Source organism: Megalopta genalis, chromosome 1 (assembly GCF_051020955.1).
Source record: "Megalopta genalis isolate 19385.01 chromosome 1, iyMegGena1_principal, whole genome shotgun sequence".
NCBI lineage: Eukaryota > Metazoa > Arthropoda > Insecta > Hymenoptera > Halictidae > Megalopta > Megalopta genalis.
The window spans coordinates 45,957,223-45,976,006 of NC_135013.1; the positions used below are offsets into that span (position 1 = coordinate 45,957,223).

An 18,784-nucleotide genomic window follows, 5' to 3' on the forward strand; every position below is an offset into this window, starting at 1 on the left:
ATGCGATGTGGACTGGATTCCACGGTAGAAATAAACTTAAAAGTCTTTCTACTTTTTTCAATACTTTCTCGGTATTGACCTTTTCCAAGCCTGGACAACTTTATCAGATCGATATATAGGCAAAAATATCGATCTATATAAATATCGAAAAATTTTATAGGTTACGTGTCCATCCGAGAACAATTTGCTCTCGAGAATCAAAATGAATGTGTGCGATATCAATAACTAGATTGCGGATCTTTATGCAAATGCAAATTTTTATAGGAAAACAAATATATTTTATCATAAGTGGATTTTAAAAATATCTCCTTTTTTGTATATTTTGCATATTGCATATAATTTCTACACATGTATTATAAATTATAATTTATAACGCATTTATTACATCTGTCCTTGAAATGCGTAAGCACTGATTTGAAATTTCATATCATAACAAGTGTTCACAGGAAAATAAGTCACACAACAAGTAAGGTAACTGACGCATGTGTATAATGGTCTGAGAGCGGCAAAATTCCAAGAGGAGTAAAAAAAAACATTTCAAAGGTGAAAAAGTTCAGAAACCAAATTAACTTAGTTATAGAATAATTTTAAAATAAATTCAAGCACATGTTTGAAGAAACCGTATGCGCTTGTAAAGATGCAATAGAACTCCGTTTATCTGGACTTTGTTTATCCAGCATAGTAACCTGTTTACCGACAAGTAGATGTCAGGAGTAGATGTCATGCAATTTTTAAACCAATGAATCGAGTCGACTGTTTCCCTTATTCCATAAATCCGCTTGTTTCATTTTCAATTCACGCCCACACCGAAGTTACCTCCGGGCAAGCAGTAATAGAGTAAATATGGGTATTACTGCGGACGCCCAAAATACCGCAGTTTTTTTTTAAACTATTATAAAAATAATAAAATCAAACATTTTATAGTGTGTAATCTTCTAAAAATGCATCTCATAATTTTTTATATGTTTAATATTGATAATTTATGACATACAAGTAACAGCAATCGCAGTTTTAATTAATTTATTGACTATTGATACTCGGAAGATTATGAAAACGTTTTAGTATTTCTTATGAAATACTCGTAATGACTGTGAACACTGATTCGAAAGGCATTTATTTTTTTGTAATTAATAACAAACCATTCATTTCAGCGTTATTTTTAAATGAAATAATTGTTACTTTGATGAAAGATCGATATACACTGTCACTATCATTTGACCTCAAATATTATTTACGATCGCAGTATTTGGCGCATAGTGTTTTACTATGTGTGTATATTACTGTGGTGCTTTACTGAACTGTGTAGCTTGGCCTATACAGTGCAGTTCTCGATGAGCCGGTGCGAATACGCTTGATTGCAAAAGTACTTATATCTAATTTGTGAAGTGCAACAGTGAGAATATCTTGATCCTAGGAACTGTAGCTGTGTGTATATGTTTAAAAGAAAATGGGAAAAGTGCAAAGGAAGAAGTCAAAGGAAAAAGAACAAAAAATATCAAATGATATAAAGAAAAGGAGAAATGAAAGGTTATGCTACCCTAAAGAAAACGTTGCGTTAGCCTTGCAAGAAATTCGTGGAGGAAATTTTATTGCACAAGTATTTCGCAAATATAATATTCCAAAGTAACGCAATAATCGAAACGTCCACAGTATTTGACATGCAGTATTTGGCTCGCAGTAATAGACACATAACCGCAGTAATATATGCACACGCATGGTTTCTTTACACTACGCTTTTTAATAAAATTTGTGCTTTCAGGGATCCAATATTTTGAGAAAAGTAAATGTTCAAGTTAAAGAATAATAGGTATAGCTCAAGTTGTCCATTTATTGCCGTAAAAGGTTTTATTTTCTTTGTCAAAGGTCGCCTTCATTGAGAAACCGCAGTAATACCTACACTTACCCTACATTCGGTCAGTCAAAAAACACAAGTCACCATCAGAATACTCAGAATGTTTCGGTGTTCGAATCGCGAATTAGTGCAGTGCCTTTGGGATTGTAATTGCGATCTAGACAAATGCATCAAAAATATAAAATCTCGCAACAACGTCTTCAATAAACGTACCTTAATAAAACGTTTTTACCTCATTTTAATAGAAAATGACAAGTGGCTGGTCGTAGTAAATGTAGATTTTATAAAAGATTTAAAGATTGGCTTGAAAATACATGTACATTTACATTTAAAGAAGAGGTAGACGATGTTTCATGCACGTCCGACAAATAAAACAATGCTATTCTTAGCAAGGACAAGGTGGTCGTCCTCAAAAATCTTCAGACGAGCGCGCTGAACGAACTAAAAGAAATAAAAATTAAAGAGCTGCTTGGCACCATGACACCCATGTCTCATTTTCTCGGGAAAGAGCTTTGGCAATACTGATTGATGCACTTATCAAAACATGATTATAGTCTATCAAGATAACGGTCTGTAGAATTTTGAACTAATATTTTACCTACTTACGAAGTTTTGTTAACGAAAAAGCAGTGGTACCCTGATAACGGTGAAGTTTCTGAAACGTTTGCCAGAGTAACTTTGCAATCATTACTGTAAAAAGAATTTTTTTAACGCTTTCGACAAGGGATTTGGACACAATTAGCGATCAATTTACACTAATAACGAAATGAGGATGTGATGGCTCCTCTAGTCACAACGAGTACCGACAGAAATTTCAAAGTACAAAGGCAGTCGATGGAAGTATGTTGCTGACATCGGTAGTACCTTTACGTAGGGTACTTCTTCACTTCTCTAAGAAAATTCAAGACCATCGTCTACTAGATTTTACAGATCTCTCCAATTTCAATTTATAAAAGAAACACCGGATGTCATAAGGGAAGAGGTAAGAAGAGTTAAAACAGAAATTTCGAGCTTAACGGATACTATCATAAACTTAGGTTATAAAGCGAGAACGGTGACTCACATATTAGTGTTCTCCGCGAGGAGAAGGTATCTCCAATGTCAAGGTATATGTTCTTCTTCATCTATGGCAGTTTGTCCAATCTGCAAAGCTAGACCTTCATAAATTAATAATCTGGATCTTCTATAAAGTAAGGTCGAATACGAAGAAGCTGTCCAACTTGCTATAACCTGTCTTTTAAAACTTTGAGGACGATACAGACACTAAAGAGATCCATGAAGCTACCCAAACAAGGACTGGGCACTACAGATGATAGAAGTTTATCTCGCAGATTTTTTAAAAATACAGCCAACATTGCTAAAATTAAAGGAATAAACAAAGATCTAATTCGTAGACTCAAAATTATTTTTAATACAGTTAACAATGGAGCAGCTATAGATCCTACGAAATTCGGGCAATACTTATATAAGACTATATAAGTGGTACAATGTGCCAAATATAGTTCACAAAGTTCTCTGACATGGAGCTACCATCATTTCAGCGGCATTTCTATCAATAGGAATGCTGACAGAGGAGGCTCAAGAAGCTAGAAACAAAGGTCTTACAGAAGAGATCACGCTTGAAAAAGTAACAGAAATCAAGATGTGTTTAATTTTCTTCTAGTTTTATCGGATCCTAATGTAAATAAATTTCGTTTAGAACCAAAAGCAAAAAACAAGTTACATTCTGATAAAGAAGTCGAAGCCCTACTGTTGTAAATGTCGATAATGACTTAAATTACTTCATTTTAAATTACATGAAATTACTATTTTTTTAAATTAAGTAGTTATTTTTTATTGAAAGAAATTATTATTTTTTATTAATTTTAATTTAAAGTTAATTATATTTTATTTTTAATTTATTTTATATTTAATTTACATCTCATATTTGTTATTTATTATTTATTTTTTACTGATTTCATTTATTTATTATTCCTTGTGACTAAGAACAATTATAAACACTTTTTGTCGAGATTTTCTCCGAAATATAGCTTTCCTACGGTTTTAGCCGTTTCTAGCCCCGTCAGATCAGTGTGCGGTGTGGCGCGTCCATCGGATGACATGATTATTATATAATAGTAAAATAAAGTTGCCTTTTATCTTTCAGATTAAGTTTGCACAAGCTGGTCTGTATCAGAAAAATTTTTGTGATGTCGCAAAAGCATTGAATTTTTAATTCAACGTTCTCTTAATTATATGTTTAATATTTTTATCTATGACTATTTTTATTATCTTAAAAACGTACATTTTTAGCTTTTTCATTTTTCCCGTTTTTGGAATATGCTGTAGCATTGTGAGGTGGTGGCAAAATAGAAAAAACAATACATTAATAAAGAGATTCGCGTGAACAAATCGATAAACTCATCGACTCGTCGAAGAAACAAGAGATTGCTAAACAGAGGAGTCGAACGAAGGCATTATTTATTTAGCAATCGTTGCATTGCTCTTTATAAATCGTTTGGCGTTTGTGCTAAGCAAAATATAACCGAAAATTAACGTAAAATATATTGCGTGTTTTCTGGTCCTTTTTAACAAGGAAGAGTTTTTAGATGTCCGCCTCCGATTGCTTTGGGTTTGGATATGTTATAGAGGACCAAAAAATAAGAGATACGTATTTTTTTTATATCGGCCCGTTTTCATAGGGGGAGAATGAATTTTGATTGAATTTGATAAGATGAAATACGAAAAATAGCTTAACCACATTACGTACCAATCCTCAAAAAACAATAAACTCCTTGAATACACCATAATTAATGTCAACCTCTGTAGCAGAAAAAGCCGGATATAGTTAGTCTCTATGCTACAAACCGAAACCAAAAAATATTGTTCAAGAAATTAAATAGCCTTTTTCACACACTAACCTGAACAAATATAACAACTATTATTTTTTAGCCGGAGACCTCAACAATATCTCCCTCTGCTGGGGAGAATCCTGTAATAACAACAGAGGCCTTTAGCTAGCCTAGTGGGAAGAGTTCTTCTCCCAAGCTTATACGCTAAACATAATTCCACCAGCAGATCCCACCTATACCCCTTCAAGTCCATTCCTAGATGTCTGCCTGGCTGATGCATGACTTAACATAATTAACTATCACAACAAACTCGAGGTATTGCCATATGACAGTAACCATAATGCTATGCGCGTTAAAAGTTTATCCTTCTTCGACCACATACTACTGTGATCAAAAAGTAAGGTGAAATTGTCGTTTAAAACTCCCGGACATTAGGAAGGCAGGCAATTGTTTTTTTCCTAGGTTGGTAGGACTGTCTATAACAATTGCCAAGCGTCTGTTTGTTAAAAGGTTTAATTATCTCCGAGTTACACGTGTTTTAGTAAACGACCAAAAGTGAATTTTTCGATTTTTACAATGGGTGATTTTGTTGAGCAAAGAACTTGCATCAAATTTTGTTTGCGGAACGAATATTCTTGTGCGGACACGTTGAAAATGTTGCGGAAGGCCTTTGGTGATCAAACTATGGCACAGGAAAACGTTTATAAGTGGTACAACGAGTTCAAATCGGGCCGAGAACGCGTTGAAGACGAACCGCGCTCTGGACGACCATCAACGTCTACCGACGAGGGCCACGTCCAAAAAATCGAAGATTTGGTGCTTGAAAATTGTCGATTGACAATAAGAGACCTCGCTGATAGTGTTGGAATATCATTTGGTTCAGCCCAAACCATTTTGAAGGATGTTTTGTGTCTCAAACGCGTCAAGTCTCGATTGGTGCCATGTCATACTGCATTGGTTCTTCGCGACTTTTTTGCCAAAAACTCGACTCATATCGTTCCGCAACCACCGTATTCGCCTGATTTGGCTCCGTGCGACTTCTGGTTATTCAGCAAACTCAAAAAGCCAATGCGGGGACACCGTTTTGACACGATTGAGGAGATAAAAACCGAATCGAAGAAGGTCTTGAAGGCTATACCGGAAAAAGACTATTCCGACTGTTTCGAGAACTGGAAAAAGCGTCGGAAACAGTGCGTTTTATCGGACGGGGATTACTTTGAAGGGGATGAAATTGATTTGGAAGAATAAATAAAGAATTTACATTTTATAAACAAATTCACCTTACTTTTTGATCACAGTAGTAGATATAAAGAACATATCAGAACCACCCAAGTACAATTTCAAAGCTACCGGATGCAAGCATTTCACTCCAAACCTAGCAAAAAGCTACATCCAAAGCATACCATTCAACAGAAATCTCACAGAACAAGGAATTTATTATTATCTAAACATAATCACACAAACAATCAATAATTCCATCGAAAAAACTGTACCCGTTCATAAATACACAGACAACTTTCACAAATTCACAAGCATAAAATTACTAAGGCTTCGCAAATATAAAACATACCTAGTCTCACTGATACACAGACTCTGGAAAACTTATCCACAAGCTCAAATATGCACAGTCAGATTAGCTAAAGAAATGCTCAAAACCATAAAACGATCCTTACACACAAAATTCCAACACATCTCAGAAAAATTCTGGACAAACCAACTCAAGAAAATAAATCGTAAAAAAGCTGAATTCTTCTTCCCTCTAATCAACAAATATCTCCGAAACAAACTAAACGTAAACAAAGATTTAATACAACATTACTAAAACATATTAATAATATAAATCTTCTAGACACAACAAATAATAATTTAATAATAATCCCCCCTGAAGACAAACTAAATGTTCTCGAAGTACGTTATGAATTCATAAACTCACCCAAATATTTAAACACCAATTCAACACAATACGAATTGGTAACCCAAACCGCATCAATTATTTCCACAGGCGATACATCAGCCATAGCCAACAACAGAACATACACTACCTTCACGCAAAATAACCCAGCCACCAAACCAATACCAAACCCTAAAAATCACTCAATGTTTTGCAATCCATTCTCACTATCATATTTATATACACTATTTTAATATACCATAAAGGAATTTTGTCCCTTCAATATACGTTTATTTATACAGGGTGTCCCAAAAATGTCTCACATTGCGGAAATGTAGGGTAGCTGAGGTCATTCTAAGTAACTTTTTCCTTTGCGAAAATGCAATCTGCGGCTTTGTTTACGAGTTATTAACGAAAAACACCGACCAATGAGAGGCGATGACGCGAACCACAACGTGGTCGATCGATCGAGCGCCACGTGCTCGTACCGCTGAGTTTGACAGCTGAAGGGGTACTCTGTGCCGCGTTCGAATCAATGAACAAGTCACGGAGCATGAACTTTCGATATTTTTTTTACCACGTGACAGTAATAATTTTAAGAAAAACGCGGTTCATCCTTATTTCAGAATGTCTGAAGAATATTTACTAATTTTTCAGACCCGAAATAATAAGTAGTTTAATCGTGACAGCCGTTTTAATTTTCTGGTGTGCACGACACCCCATGGTGTACATAGAAGATTAACAAAGTTCGTAAATGATATTTTAATTTAAATAATTCCGTGTCCGAACAGAATTCAACGAATGATTCGCAAAGCTGATTTAATAATAAATAATCGCGTTAAGGTACATAAAGGATTTGTTTATTAGAGAAATATGAAAAATATTATCGATAAGGAACTCACCCATTTAATTGAGGATGCATTTGCTGACTCGTACGCGCTGACCTCGTAAAACGAACAGCTGATCCCAGATCGATGACCTCAACATTCGAGGGATACTGTCGGAGTTACCTCTGGTATGGTTATTTGCGAAGTTCACTTACACTGCACTGTCACCAAACACTGATCTCTTAATTAATCACTGATAACACTGTCCGACACGATTTTTGAGTTCCTATAGCTCTACAGAAATTCTTGTAGAGCTTCACTTCCTGAACAAGAATCCGAAAACCGAATTGCTCCATTACCCTCAGTTTTTTAAATGAACGAACTTTTGTAAAAACCCAAAGTTTTCGACAAAAATGAGGTATTGCATGAAAAGTACAAACATAAGAAAGTTCTAATTGGTGTTAAAAGATAGAGGAGAGTTTCCCGAAAATAGTGGCATTCAATTTATTAATTGTTTTTGGTCCTAAATAGTAATAAATTGATGTAAAAGTTTAAAAAAGTGTCGACGTGAGCAGTTTCACCGCAATAGTTTTGTATTTTTACGAAAAGATTTTGGTTCAGCACGAAAACTCTATCCAGGATCGGATTCTGTAGACATTTCTGAAGAAGAAACAGCCCGGTAAAAGTGTCGGTACGTTATACATTTCGAGTAGATCGAGAAAATGTTCGACGGCAACATGTACACGACGTTTTGCCGTCATGAGCTTCGCTGCTCGCTTCTCTCTGTCCGACAGGGTCGAAGCTACGCGTAATAAACACCGATGGAGGAATCCAATGGGGCACCCACTTAGCGTGTGGGACGTGCCATTTTTTTTAGTACTTCAATGTGCTGTCTTCTTTTACATATTTTTATGGATAATAATCATCAAACTGTGAATCATAAATTAAAAATGGAGAAATAATAAAAGAAAAATAATGAACAAAAAATATTCATTTTATTCTGAATTTGTTCGAATTACAAGTATATCATGTATACAGTTATCATTTATATTATAACGATAATACGCGATCATGAATAAATAATCATTTTCAAAACGTTAAACTTCTTGAAACATATCGTTAAATATATATTTAAATATTTATTTAATTATATGGCGTAGAAGTCAAAATTATACTAGTGTTAGAATACTTTCGTTACCAACTCCAAATACTCTGGTGTGATTTTTTGTGTGAAATATATCACAGTTTGGTGATTATTATCCACGGAAATATGTAAAAAAAGAAAACAGAACATTGAAGTACTAAAAAAAATTCAAATATTATTTACGAAAAGTGGGTGCCCCATTGGATTCCTCCATCGGTGTTTATTACGCGTAGCTTCGACCCTGTCGGACAGAGAGAAGCGAGCAGTGAAGCTCATGACGGCAAAACGTCGTGTACATGTTGCCGTCGAACATTTTCTCGATCTACTCGAAATGTATAACGTACCGACACTTTTACCGGGCTGTTTCTTCTTCAGAAATGTCTACAGAATCCGATCCTGGATAGAGTTTTCGTGCTGAACCAAAATCTTTTCGTAAAAATACAAAACTATTGCGGTGAAACTGCTCACGTCGACACTTTTTTAAACTTTTACATCAATTTATTACTATTTAGGACCAAAAACAATTAATAAATTGAATGCCACTATTTTCGGGAAACTCTCCTCTATCTTTTAACACCAATTAGAACTTTCTTATGTTTGTACTTTTCATGCAATACCTCATTTTTGTCGAAAACTTTGGGTTTTTACAAAAGTTCGTTCATTTAAAAAACTGAGGGTAATGGAGCAATTCGGTTTTCGGATTCTTGTTCAGGGAGTGAAGCTCTACAAGAATTTCTGCAGAGCTATAGGAACTCAAAAATCGTGTCGGACAGTGTTATCAGTGATTAATTAAGAGATCAGTGTTTGGTGACAGTGCAGTGTAAGTGAACTTCGCAAATAACCATACCAGAGGTAACTCCGACAGTATCCCTCGAATGTTGAGGTCATCGATCTGGGATCAGCTGTTCGTTTTACGAGGTCAGCGCGTACGAGTCAGCAAATGCATCCTCAATTAAATGGGTGAGTTCCTTATCGATAATATTTTTCATATTTCTCTAATAAACAAATCCTTTATGTACCTTAACGCGATTATTTATTATTAAATCAGCTTTGCGAATCATTCGTTGAATTCTGTTCGGACACGGAATTATTTAAATTAAAATATCATTTACGAACTTTGTTAATCTTCTATGTACACCATGGGGTGTCGTGCACACCAGAAAATTAAAACGGCTGTCACGATTAAACTACTTATTATTTCGGGTCTGAAAAATTAGTAAATATTCTTCAGACATTCTGAAATAAGGATGAACCGCGTTTTTCTTAAAATTATTACTGTCACGTGGTAAAAAAAATATCGAAAGTTCATGCTCCGTGACTTGTTCATTGATTCGAACGCGGCACAGAGTACCCCTTCAGCTGTCAAACTCAGCGGTACGAGCACGTGGAGCTCGATCGATCGACCACGTTGTGGTTCGCGTCATCGCCTCTCATTGGTCGGTGTTTTTCGTTAATAACTCGTAAACAAAGCCGCAGATTGCATTTTCGCAAAGGAAAAAGTTACTTAGAATGACCTCAGCTACCCTACATTTCCGCAATGTGAGACATTTTTGGGACACCCTGTATATATCGCATAGAAGTCAAAGCTATACTAGTGTTTGAATATTTCCATTAATCACTGTATATCGGCGAGTCTCGCACTAATGCAAGCAAAGCTGAAGATTAAAACGTTTTCCATTTTTTATTCTTCTTTATGATACTTTTACCATCATATTTACCTCGATTTTCTGACTAAACTGACACCAAGCACGATACATAATTATGATTATAAGATCACAGAAAGACTACTGTACTAGGATCTTATCACATGGATTCGTGTGATTCACACTAGCTTTTACTCTCAAAATTTAATTTTTTTCTGCTGCACCTCCAGAATTAAATTAATGAAATTATCCACTTAATGAAAAGAAATCTGTGTAAAAGTTGAGGTCGATTAAATAACAAGAAAACGTGCCCCCGTGCCTTCAAACATTAATATAAATGATTAAATGCTGATAAAATCGATATACTCGAATATCTTTTAAATTATTGTTTTATGGAAACATGCAGTTGTAGTCGTACACTTAGAACCACTTGGAAAACGGTATAACTTTTTTAAAACTGAACTAAATGACTTGAACTTTTTTATATAGCAGAAGGACTAGCTTATTAGTCAGTCACTGACATGAGCTCTTTCCCACTCTTACAGCTCTCCGTCACCACTATGCTCCTTTAGCGTCCCTCGCACACTCGCGCGACACGTGAAACGATACGACATTGTTTCTTCTGTGCTTCACGCAGGGCTGCCATGTTGTGTGTATCAATGTGCATGGAGTAGTAGTAGTGAAGCTTGTGGCCCGCAGATACGAGATTGTAGAGCAGAGCGACAACGGGCCTCGCGGCGGGCAGAGGCAAAGCAACAGGCTAGGGGCAATGCTACGCGGCAAAGCCATGTGGTTAGTATCTATGTCACTAGGATCTATGACGATCGTCCGATGCTCGTTCTATTTCACTCAATCTCGACGTAATCTACAGTCGATTTCTGTCACCGTCTTCAACCAATAACATGTTGTTACAGGTGGGGGGTCCCACAAGGAACTAAGAAAGGGGCCCTCGGGAGTGGGGCCTAGAACCCGCCGATTGGTGTTTGCTCTGAGCTGAAAATCGCTGCCCGCATGAGCAAGATGTTGAACAGCTCTGCTATAAAGCAACTATCGAGAGTTTTACTCTCAGATGGATACCCGCTCTAACATAAATACCTTATTTTTTAATTTTGCGATTATTTAAAATGAAAAAAAAGATAAAAAATACTTGTTTTTTAACTTTTTATCTGAGCCTATAACAAAAATTCGAGTCATTTAGCTCAGTTTTAAAAAGTAGACCGTTTTTCAGGTGGTCTTAAGTAATGAGTGCCACTGTATACAATACAATGTGTGAAACTGTGTGCTTTCCCAATCATCTACAATAAAATTTGCAACCTTCCTATATTAAAATATAAAATATATCTTTCTCTTTTTGGCGACTCTGTGAATTATAGAGGAGTGGTGAGAAAAAAAATGTTTTATCCTGGACCTGCTAAAGAACTCGTCAGTAAAATTATCTAGCAATATGTGGATGTTAGATCAGTAGATTTTGAATAAAATTGATATGGTAAGCTCTAGGACAAAAGGTTAATACAATTTAAGAATGATTCAAACGGTATTTATTAACCGTTTGAGTCCCAAGCAGCGTGATGGCGCTGTTCAGACCTTGTGTCGCAATCAAACTTTAGTGACGCACGTACATCGCATAGCTGCTTTCCTTTTCTTCTTTCTTTCTTTTTGTTTTGTTTGTCAATCTTGACGAGCGCTATCGTGCCGCTTGGTTCTCTTCGCAATCAATTAAGACAAACACTATCATGCTATTCGGCACTTTTCGACCGTGTTTTCTGAATAACCCCTGGGACTCAAACGATTAATCGATTCCGCGAGAATTACGTTCATGAAAAATCTTGACATTTATTTTGAATCAATTCATATATTCAGCGTGTTCGTGCTAAAATTAAACTTTCTGACGATGTAAATATAAATGCAGTTAATTTCGTACTAAACCATTATAAATAAATTTCACGCAACAAAAATAATATGTAAACACATAGAATTGTAACAGAAAGCACGCTGGTCATATAATGGAATGTTCACATAACGGGGTATTCACTCTACTGTAACATAGAAATAACAGTGGTGTAAATTTAGTGAGCATTTTTACAGATCTGGACCACGATGCGTCGTGATCTAGTAACCCAGTAACAAATCAAAACAAACGTTAAGAAAAAACGAAAGATTTCATTTAATGCAACGAATGATAATAATCGGTGGTGAACGAGGATAGTCTGAAATAGAGAATATGTGCTACTCCGTCGAACGAGATGAGTCACTAAATGTAAACGTGCTCGACATAGGACCAGCTCACAATATTCCGACCTCTTATATCTTTGGCTATAAGGAAAAACATTGCGCGTCACAATTTAGAAGAGTTAAAATCTTTATATTAATTGAGCTGTAGAATATAGAATTTGTATATTAAGCAGACAGAAATTATGAAAACAAATTCATTAGGCTTAAGAAAATGACAAAAAAAAACAAGGAAAATCAAGTAGTACAAAATATTAGTGATCAGAAATTTAAGCGACAACATTTCAAAAGTGAAAACATGTGATATGCGGCATTCTGTTTTGCAACCACAGATATTATGTTATGCTTTCCACCAAACTTTGCAAGCAAGAGCCCCCGACAATGGACCACCTAAAATTGACCCTGAGCTCGGCATTCAGCAGCCAATAGCTTCAGCTGCTAACATCGATCACGTGAACATCGGGCAGGCGTCCTGTTTACATTTACGGTTATCTCGTTGGACGGACTACATTAGATTCGGAAATTAAGTGCTATTTTCGGCCGATTTTCAGAATCACCCCCTCCTGACTCTTTTGGCGTGTATCGCTTTCCGCGGCGACGATAGTGATCATAGCCGGAGCAGTCACGAATGTGGTGGTGACGCAGGCGTGGAACTCCCTCGCGCGAGACGGCCGAGCCAATAAGCGGAACTGGGGTTCGTGCGCTCATTGGTTCAGCTGCTACGTCAGCCGAGCTCGCCTCCTATTGGTCAGTAATAACTCGTAAACAAAGTCGCGGATTGCATTTTCGCTGAGGAAAAAGTTATTTCAAATGACCTCAGGAACCGCGCATTTCCAGATTACGAGACATTTTTGGCTCATCGTGTATACACCGCGTAGATGCGCCGAGGAAGACAAAAGGTGGTGCTTCCGAAAATCGGCCGGCAAAAGAGACTTAATTCTGGAATCTAGACTATATGTATCATCTTTTTCAGTGGTCTATATTCTATGAAAATTGCATTAATCGAGATGTTTTAAATTGTAACTTCGAGATGATTTATTAAAAAGGGTATTTACCTGAACTATCCCAGTTGAAATAGCATAAGCTGCCATTGCCAAGGTCGCAAAAATTCCAGCGAAAAATTGATTTCTCCTTTTATTAGGAAAATCAGTTTCCGAATCTCTTCTCACTTTGTGTGCATTCTCTTCAGCTTTTCGTTGCTCGTACTCTTGATAGTCCTTCTCGAAGTACTTTTGCGATATACGCGACACATATTTCTCTAAATTCGTACAGGCCTTCAAGTGGTTTTGCAAGGCTGCATTTGGTAGTTTAATTTTGAGCAGCGGCGCCAAATAAGAATATAAAATTGCATCCATTAGAGTTGGCTTTTCTCCAAAAAAGTAGTGCTTCGAATCTTCAAGTCTCGTTGATAAGAGCGTCAGGCATTTTCGTGCTTCGGAGTATACCTGTTTCGTACATTGATCTTTATTAAAGCCACTCTTCAGTAACACAACATTCAATATTATTACAGATATGATGGAACAAACATGTAACAATATACAGAAGTTTGACATTTCATGTCGTTAAATGTTCGTGTATAAAATGTCTATAAAATTATCCACACTTGATTTTCTTTAAAAATTCTTGCACAATATTGCTGTAACATCTCAAAAATCAATATCGACGTACTAATTATAAAAGAATATTCTTTAAAAATCCTGTTTTTCCACTATGCGTAATTTTATTTATTTAATTTATCTTTATGTTTTTAAATAATAACTACAGTTGAAACCATTTTTGTCGTATATGAGACTTTTTATATCACTTTTTTAGTTTGAAAAACTCTCTTCTGGAAATAGTAATTTTACTAAATTTGTGTATACAAATTCCAAAAATATAATAGACAAAATTTGTAACACACGTTTTCTCAAGTTATAGGGATCATCCGTGATAGATGTAACAATATTTTTCGAGTGACTACAAAATTGTTAATATTGTAAATAATCAAACAACGACAAATGATGATCAAGTGAAAGGTTGTATATTTATAACATTAATAAGGAAAGAAATATAATGAAATATTTTATTAAGAATTTATATATAATAGGGAAGCACCTTCCGATAACCTTCACTTTGCCCATTTGTTATTAAACAGTTAGTAATAAAAAAAAAATTTGATAAATTTATCGACGAGATAAATCCACTTCTGTTTCGATATTTTTTAATATCTTGACAAAATAAAGATTCTGAAGATTCGCCTTACAAAATTTTGGAACCTTTCTAGTGTTCGAGTTGTTCGCGAAAAAAAATATATGCTAGCGATGTAAACGCCGCGAGATTGAATTACGTTGGTTAGGTTCTCATTTCTTTTGTTAAACACTTGATTTACCCTCAATTTACGTGGCACCTTTTTACGCATAAATTATAACATTATTTACGAGGTAGTTTTTATACACGATCTGAATTTACGCAGCCAGCAAATCTTTTTAAAGCTCTTGAACTAGCAACAAAATTGGAAAGTGTCATTATACAGGGTGTCCCATAATTATGTTAACACCCGGAAAGGGGTGATGATTCCTGAGGTCATTTGAAGTAACTTTTTTCTTAGCGAAAATGCAATTCACGGCTTTGTTTACGAGTTATTAACGAAAAATCCTAGCCAATGAAAGGCTAGCTCAGCTAGCGCTAGGCGGCCGAGCCAATCAGCGGAACTGAGCTTCGACAGCTCGTTGGCTCGGCCATCTCGCACCAGCTAATCTCGCCCCTCCCTGTTTTTCGTTGGTAACTCGTAAACGAAGCCGCGAATTGCATTTGCGATAAGGAAAAAGCTACTTAAAATAACTAAACTACAGCCTCATGCAGGTGTTGCTTCTTTAACATGTATGTTTGCGTAGTTATTAACATTAGAACTACCGATGATTGACGTATATCTATTTCTACCATAGAGGTCAAAATGACTTGCTTTTTAAATTGACAAGTTATCTAAGAAAAGACGCAGCAATTTTTACGTTTTTATATATTTTCCTATTTTATGAGCGAAAATTGAATATAAGCTGAATAAAAATAATAACATAGTAACAATAATTTTAAAAATAATTATGCTTACTCTTGTATATGGTAAGAGTACAATTTTTTGTTTTGTGAAATATTATCGAGAAGTGAGGCATATTATTATCCTTCTTTGATTTTGCAGGTTTCGGTAATTCTCTCTTATCTTGTCCAATGCTGCCAATTAAGGAAGTTCTTTTAGTTAGAAGTTTTATTGCTAATGACAAACTTGTAGAGGAATTATCTGTTGTTGCTGTTGCCTGCAACCAATATATGGTTCCATAAGTTATAGGATGACAAATTACCTACGTTCTGTGACGGTCAAAAAGGTCTCATTTCGACATATACAGGGTGTCCCACAATTATTTTAACAGCCGAAAATGAGGGGTAGCTGAGGTCATTTGAAGTAACTTTTTCCTTTGCGAAAATGCAATCCGCGGCTTTGTTTACGAGTTATTAACGAAAAACACTGGCCAATGAGAGGTGACGGTGCGAGAGAGAGGGTCCGCGAGAGAGTCCGCAGCACGAGGCTTTGACAGAAGGTCGGGACGGACTCGAGCCGCGTTCGAAGTATTGAACAAGTCACGAAGCGAGAACTTTCCGGATTTTTTTAACTACATAACAGTGATATTTTTAAGAAAAACGCTGTTCACTTTTACTTTAGAACGTCTGAAGAATATTCACTAATTTTTCGGACTCGAAATAATATGTAGTTTAACCGTGACAGTCGTTTTAATTTTCTGGTGTGCATGACACCTTATGTGTACCATATGAAATTTTTATGCAAGGTGTACAGTGAAGATTAACAAAGTTCGTAAATGATATTTTAATTTAAATAATTCCGTGTACGAACAGAATTCAACGAATGATTCGCAAAGCTGATTTAATAATAAATAATCGCGTTAAGGTACGTAAAGGATTTGTTTTTTAGAGAAATATGAAAAATATTATCGATAAGAAACTCACCCATTTAGTTGAGGATGCATTTGCTGACTCGTACGTACTGACCTCGTACAACGAACAGCTGATCCCAGGTCGATGACCGCAACATTCGAGGGATACTGTCGGTGGAACCTCTGGTATGGTTATTTGCGAAGTTCACTTACACTGCACTGTCACCAAACACTGATCAGTTATTTAATCACTGATAATCCGAATCACTTGTGGATATTTAAGAAAGATCACTGAGACTCGTTCGCGGATAATCGTTTATTCGACGCGTTCGTTCGGAAGTCGACGTTTCACTGCCGGAAAATTCAGGCCTTGACTGTGGGTCCTTGTTGTTCTTCGTTCGGCCGTCCGAGGAAATGACACTCGATACCATTTTCTTCGCACGGCCATTAATTACGTTCTAAGAGCGCAGGGTGACAGCGGGTCGGACACAGTTTACGTCTCGGCATATTTTGTTTATTTCATTTGGCGGTACCCTGCGCTTCGAAGAAAATAGTATCGGGTGTTATTTCCTCGGACGGCCGAAAGACGAACGACAAGGGCCCACGGTCGAGGCCTCGATTTTTTGGCAGTGAAACGTCGACTTCCGAACGAACGCGTCGAATAAACGATTATCCGCGAACGAGTCTCAGTGATCTTTCTTAAATATCCACAAGTGATTCGGATTATCAGTGATTAATTAAGTGATCAGTGTTTAGTGACAGTGCAGTGAAAGATCAGCTGTACGTTGTACAAGGTCAGTGCTCTTCGACATCATGAATTTCAGCCAGCAAATGCATCCTCAACTAAATGGGTGAGTTTCTTACTGATAATATTTTTCATATCTCTCTAATAAACAAATCCTTTACGTCCCTTATTTATTATTAAATCAGCTTTGCAAATCATTCGTTAATCTTCACTGTACACCTTGCATAAAAATTTCATATGGTACACACGAGGTGTCATGCACACCAGAAAATTAAAACAGCTGTCACGGTTAAACTTCATATTATTTCGGGTCCGAAAAATTAGTAAATATTCTTCAGACGTTCTAAAGTAAAGGTGAACAGCGTTTTTCTTAAAAATATCACTGTTATGTAGTTAAAAAAATCCGGAAAGTTCTCGCTTCGTGACTTGTTCAATACTTCGAACGCGGCTCGAGTCCGTCCCGACCTTCTGTCAAAGCCTCGTGCTGCGGACTCTCTCGCGGACCCTCTCTCTCGCACCGTCACCTCTCATTGGCCAGTGTTTTTCGTTAATAACTCGTAAACAAAGCCGCGGATTGCATTTTCGCAAAGGAAAAAGTTACTTCAAATGACCTCAGCTACCCCTCATTTTCGGCTGTTAAAATAATTGTGGGACACCCTGTATAGAGGTATACTGTATAAAATCTTACATCAAAACGAGAAAAAAAGGAAAACTTACAAGATTAATTAGTTGTATATTTTAGAAAAACACATACAAAATTTTAGAAAACAAAATGTACTGAAAATGAATAATGATTTGAAGAAATGGCAAATTTTTTTTCTTTGTGCAAATGCTATCCGCGGCTTCGTTTACGAGTTATTAACGAAAGACAGTAACCAATGAGAGGCGAGCTCAGACGGCGCGAGACAGCTGAGCCAATAAACGGAACTGTGCTCCGTCCACTCATTGGCTCATCCGCTTAGCGCTAGCCGAGCTCGTATTTTATTAATCAGTGTTTTTCGTGAATAACTCGTTAACAAAGCATCGTAGAACATTTGCGCTAAGGAAAAAGTTGCTTCGAATGACCTCGGGAACCCTCTATTTCTAGATTTGGAGACATTTTTGGGACACTCTGTATATTCAATTATATTTACCGGAAATATAATAAATATTAATCCGTGACAGAATGGTTATTGAAAACGTAATTCTACCAATAGGACAAAAACGATTTTGAATTTAAAAAGGTAAAGAATATCATCTAAATATATAATATATACAATAAATTATATTTCACACACTACAAATAAAAAGGGCCTTGCCGATTAAGATAGTCAAAATTGCCCTTAGAGGTTTTTTAATGAGTATTATACCGTTCGATAGCTGACCAAGATAAACTCATCTGTGTAGAATTTCAACCCTGTAAAAAGCTTGCCCGTGAGAGTAGTTACCGGATAAATTAGATTTGGACTTCTTTCCGCTCATTCCCCTCTTTCGGTGACTTTTTAAAATTTTGAAAAAAATGTGACTTATTTCGGACATCAAGCCGCTTATTATAGAATTTTTTCAGATTTTTAGGTTGCAAGTTGTGGTTATAAAAAATGCAAAACCAAAAGAAAAAAATCGGAAAATTGAAGATATCTCGAAAACAAAATTACTATGCCACCCTGAAATTAATTCTCTGATAAAGTACTATCACAATGTTTAAAAAATTGTAATTGTAATG

At 36.1% G+C, this 18,784-nt stretch overlaps 1 protein-coding gene and 2 long non-coding RNA genes across 5 annotated transcripts in view; 1 reads left to right on the forward strand and 2 right to left on the reverse strand.

The window, feature by feature from the left end:
- Positions 1 to 18,784, reverse strand: part of LOC117229410 (metaxin-1) — a 68,250-nt gene that overhangs the window by 23,513 nt on the left and 25,953 nt on the right. For 2 of the 3 annotated variants that reach the window (XM_033485837.2, XM_033485838.2), the window contains exon 4: positions 13,473 to 13,862. In XM_033485837.2, coding sequence (XP_033341728.1) covers positions 13,473 to 13,862 — 390 coding nt within the window. Of the gene's footprint in view, positions 1 to 12,001; positions 12,225 to 13,472; positions 13,863 to 18,784 lie in introns of those variants that run through there. The other variant, XM_033485839.2, reaches the window with a different exon arrangement.
- Positions 1,556 to 6,953, reverse strand: LOC143263808 (uncharacterized). Its single transcript, XR_013037137.1, has 2 exons — positions 2,085 to 6,953; positions 1,556 to 2,009 (listed from the first exon to the last, which is right to left on the reverse strand). It is a non-coding gene; the product is annotated as an uncharacterized LOC143263808 (long non-coding RNA).
- Positions 10,738 to 11,334, forward strand: LOC117229412 (uncharacterized). Its single transcript, XR_004492548.2, has 2 exons — positions 10,738 to 10,980; positions 11,103 to 11,334. It is a non-coding gene; the product is annotated as an uncharacterized LOC117229412 (long non-coding RNA).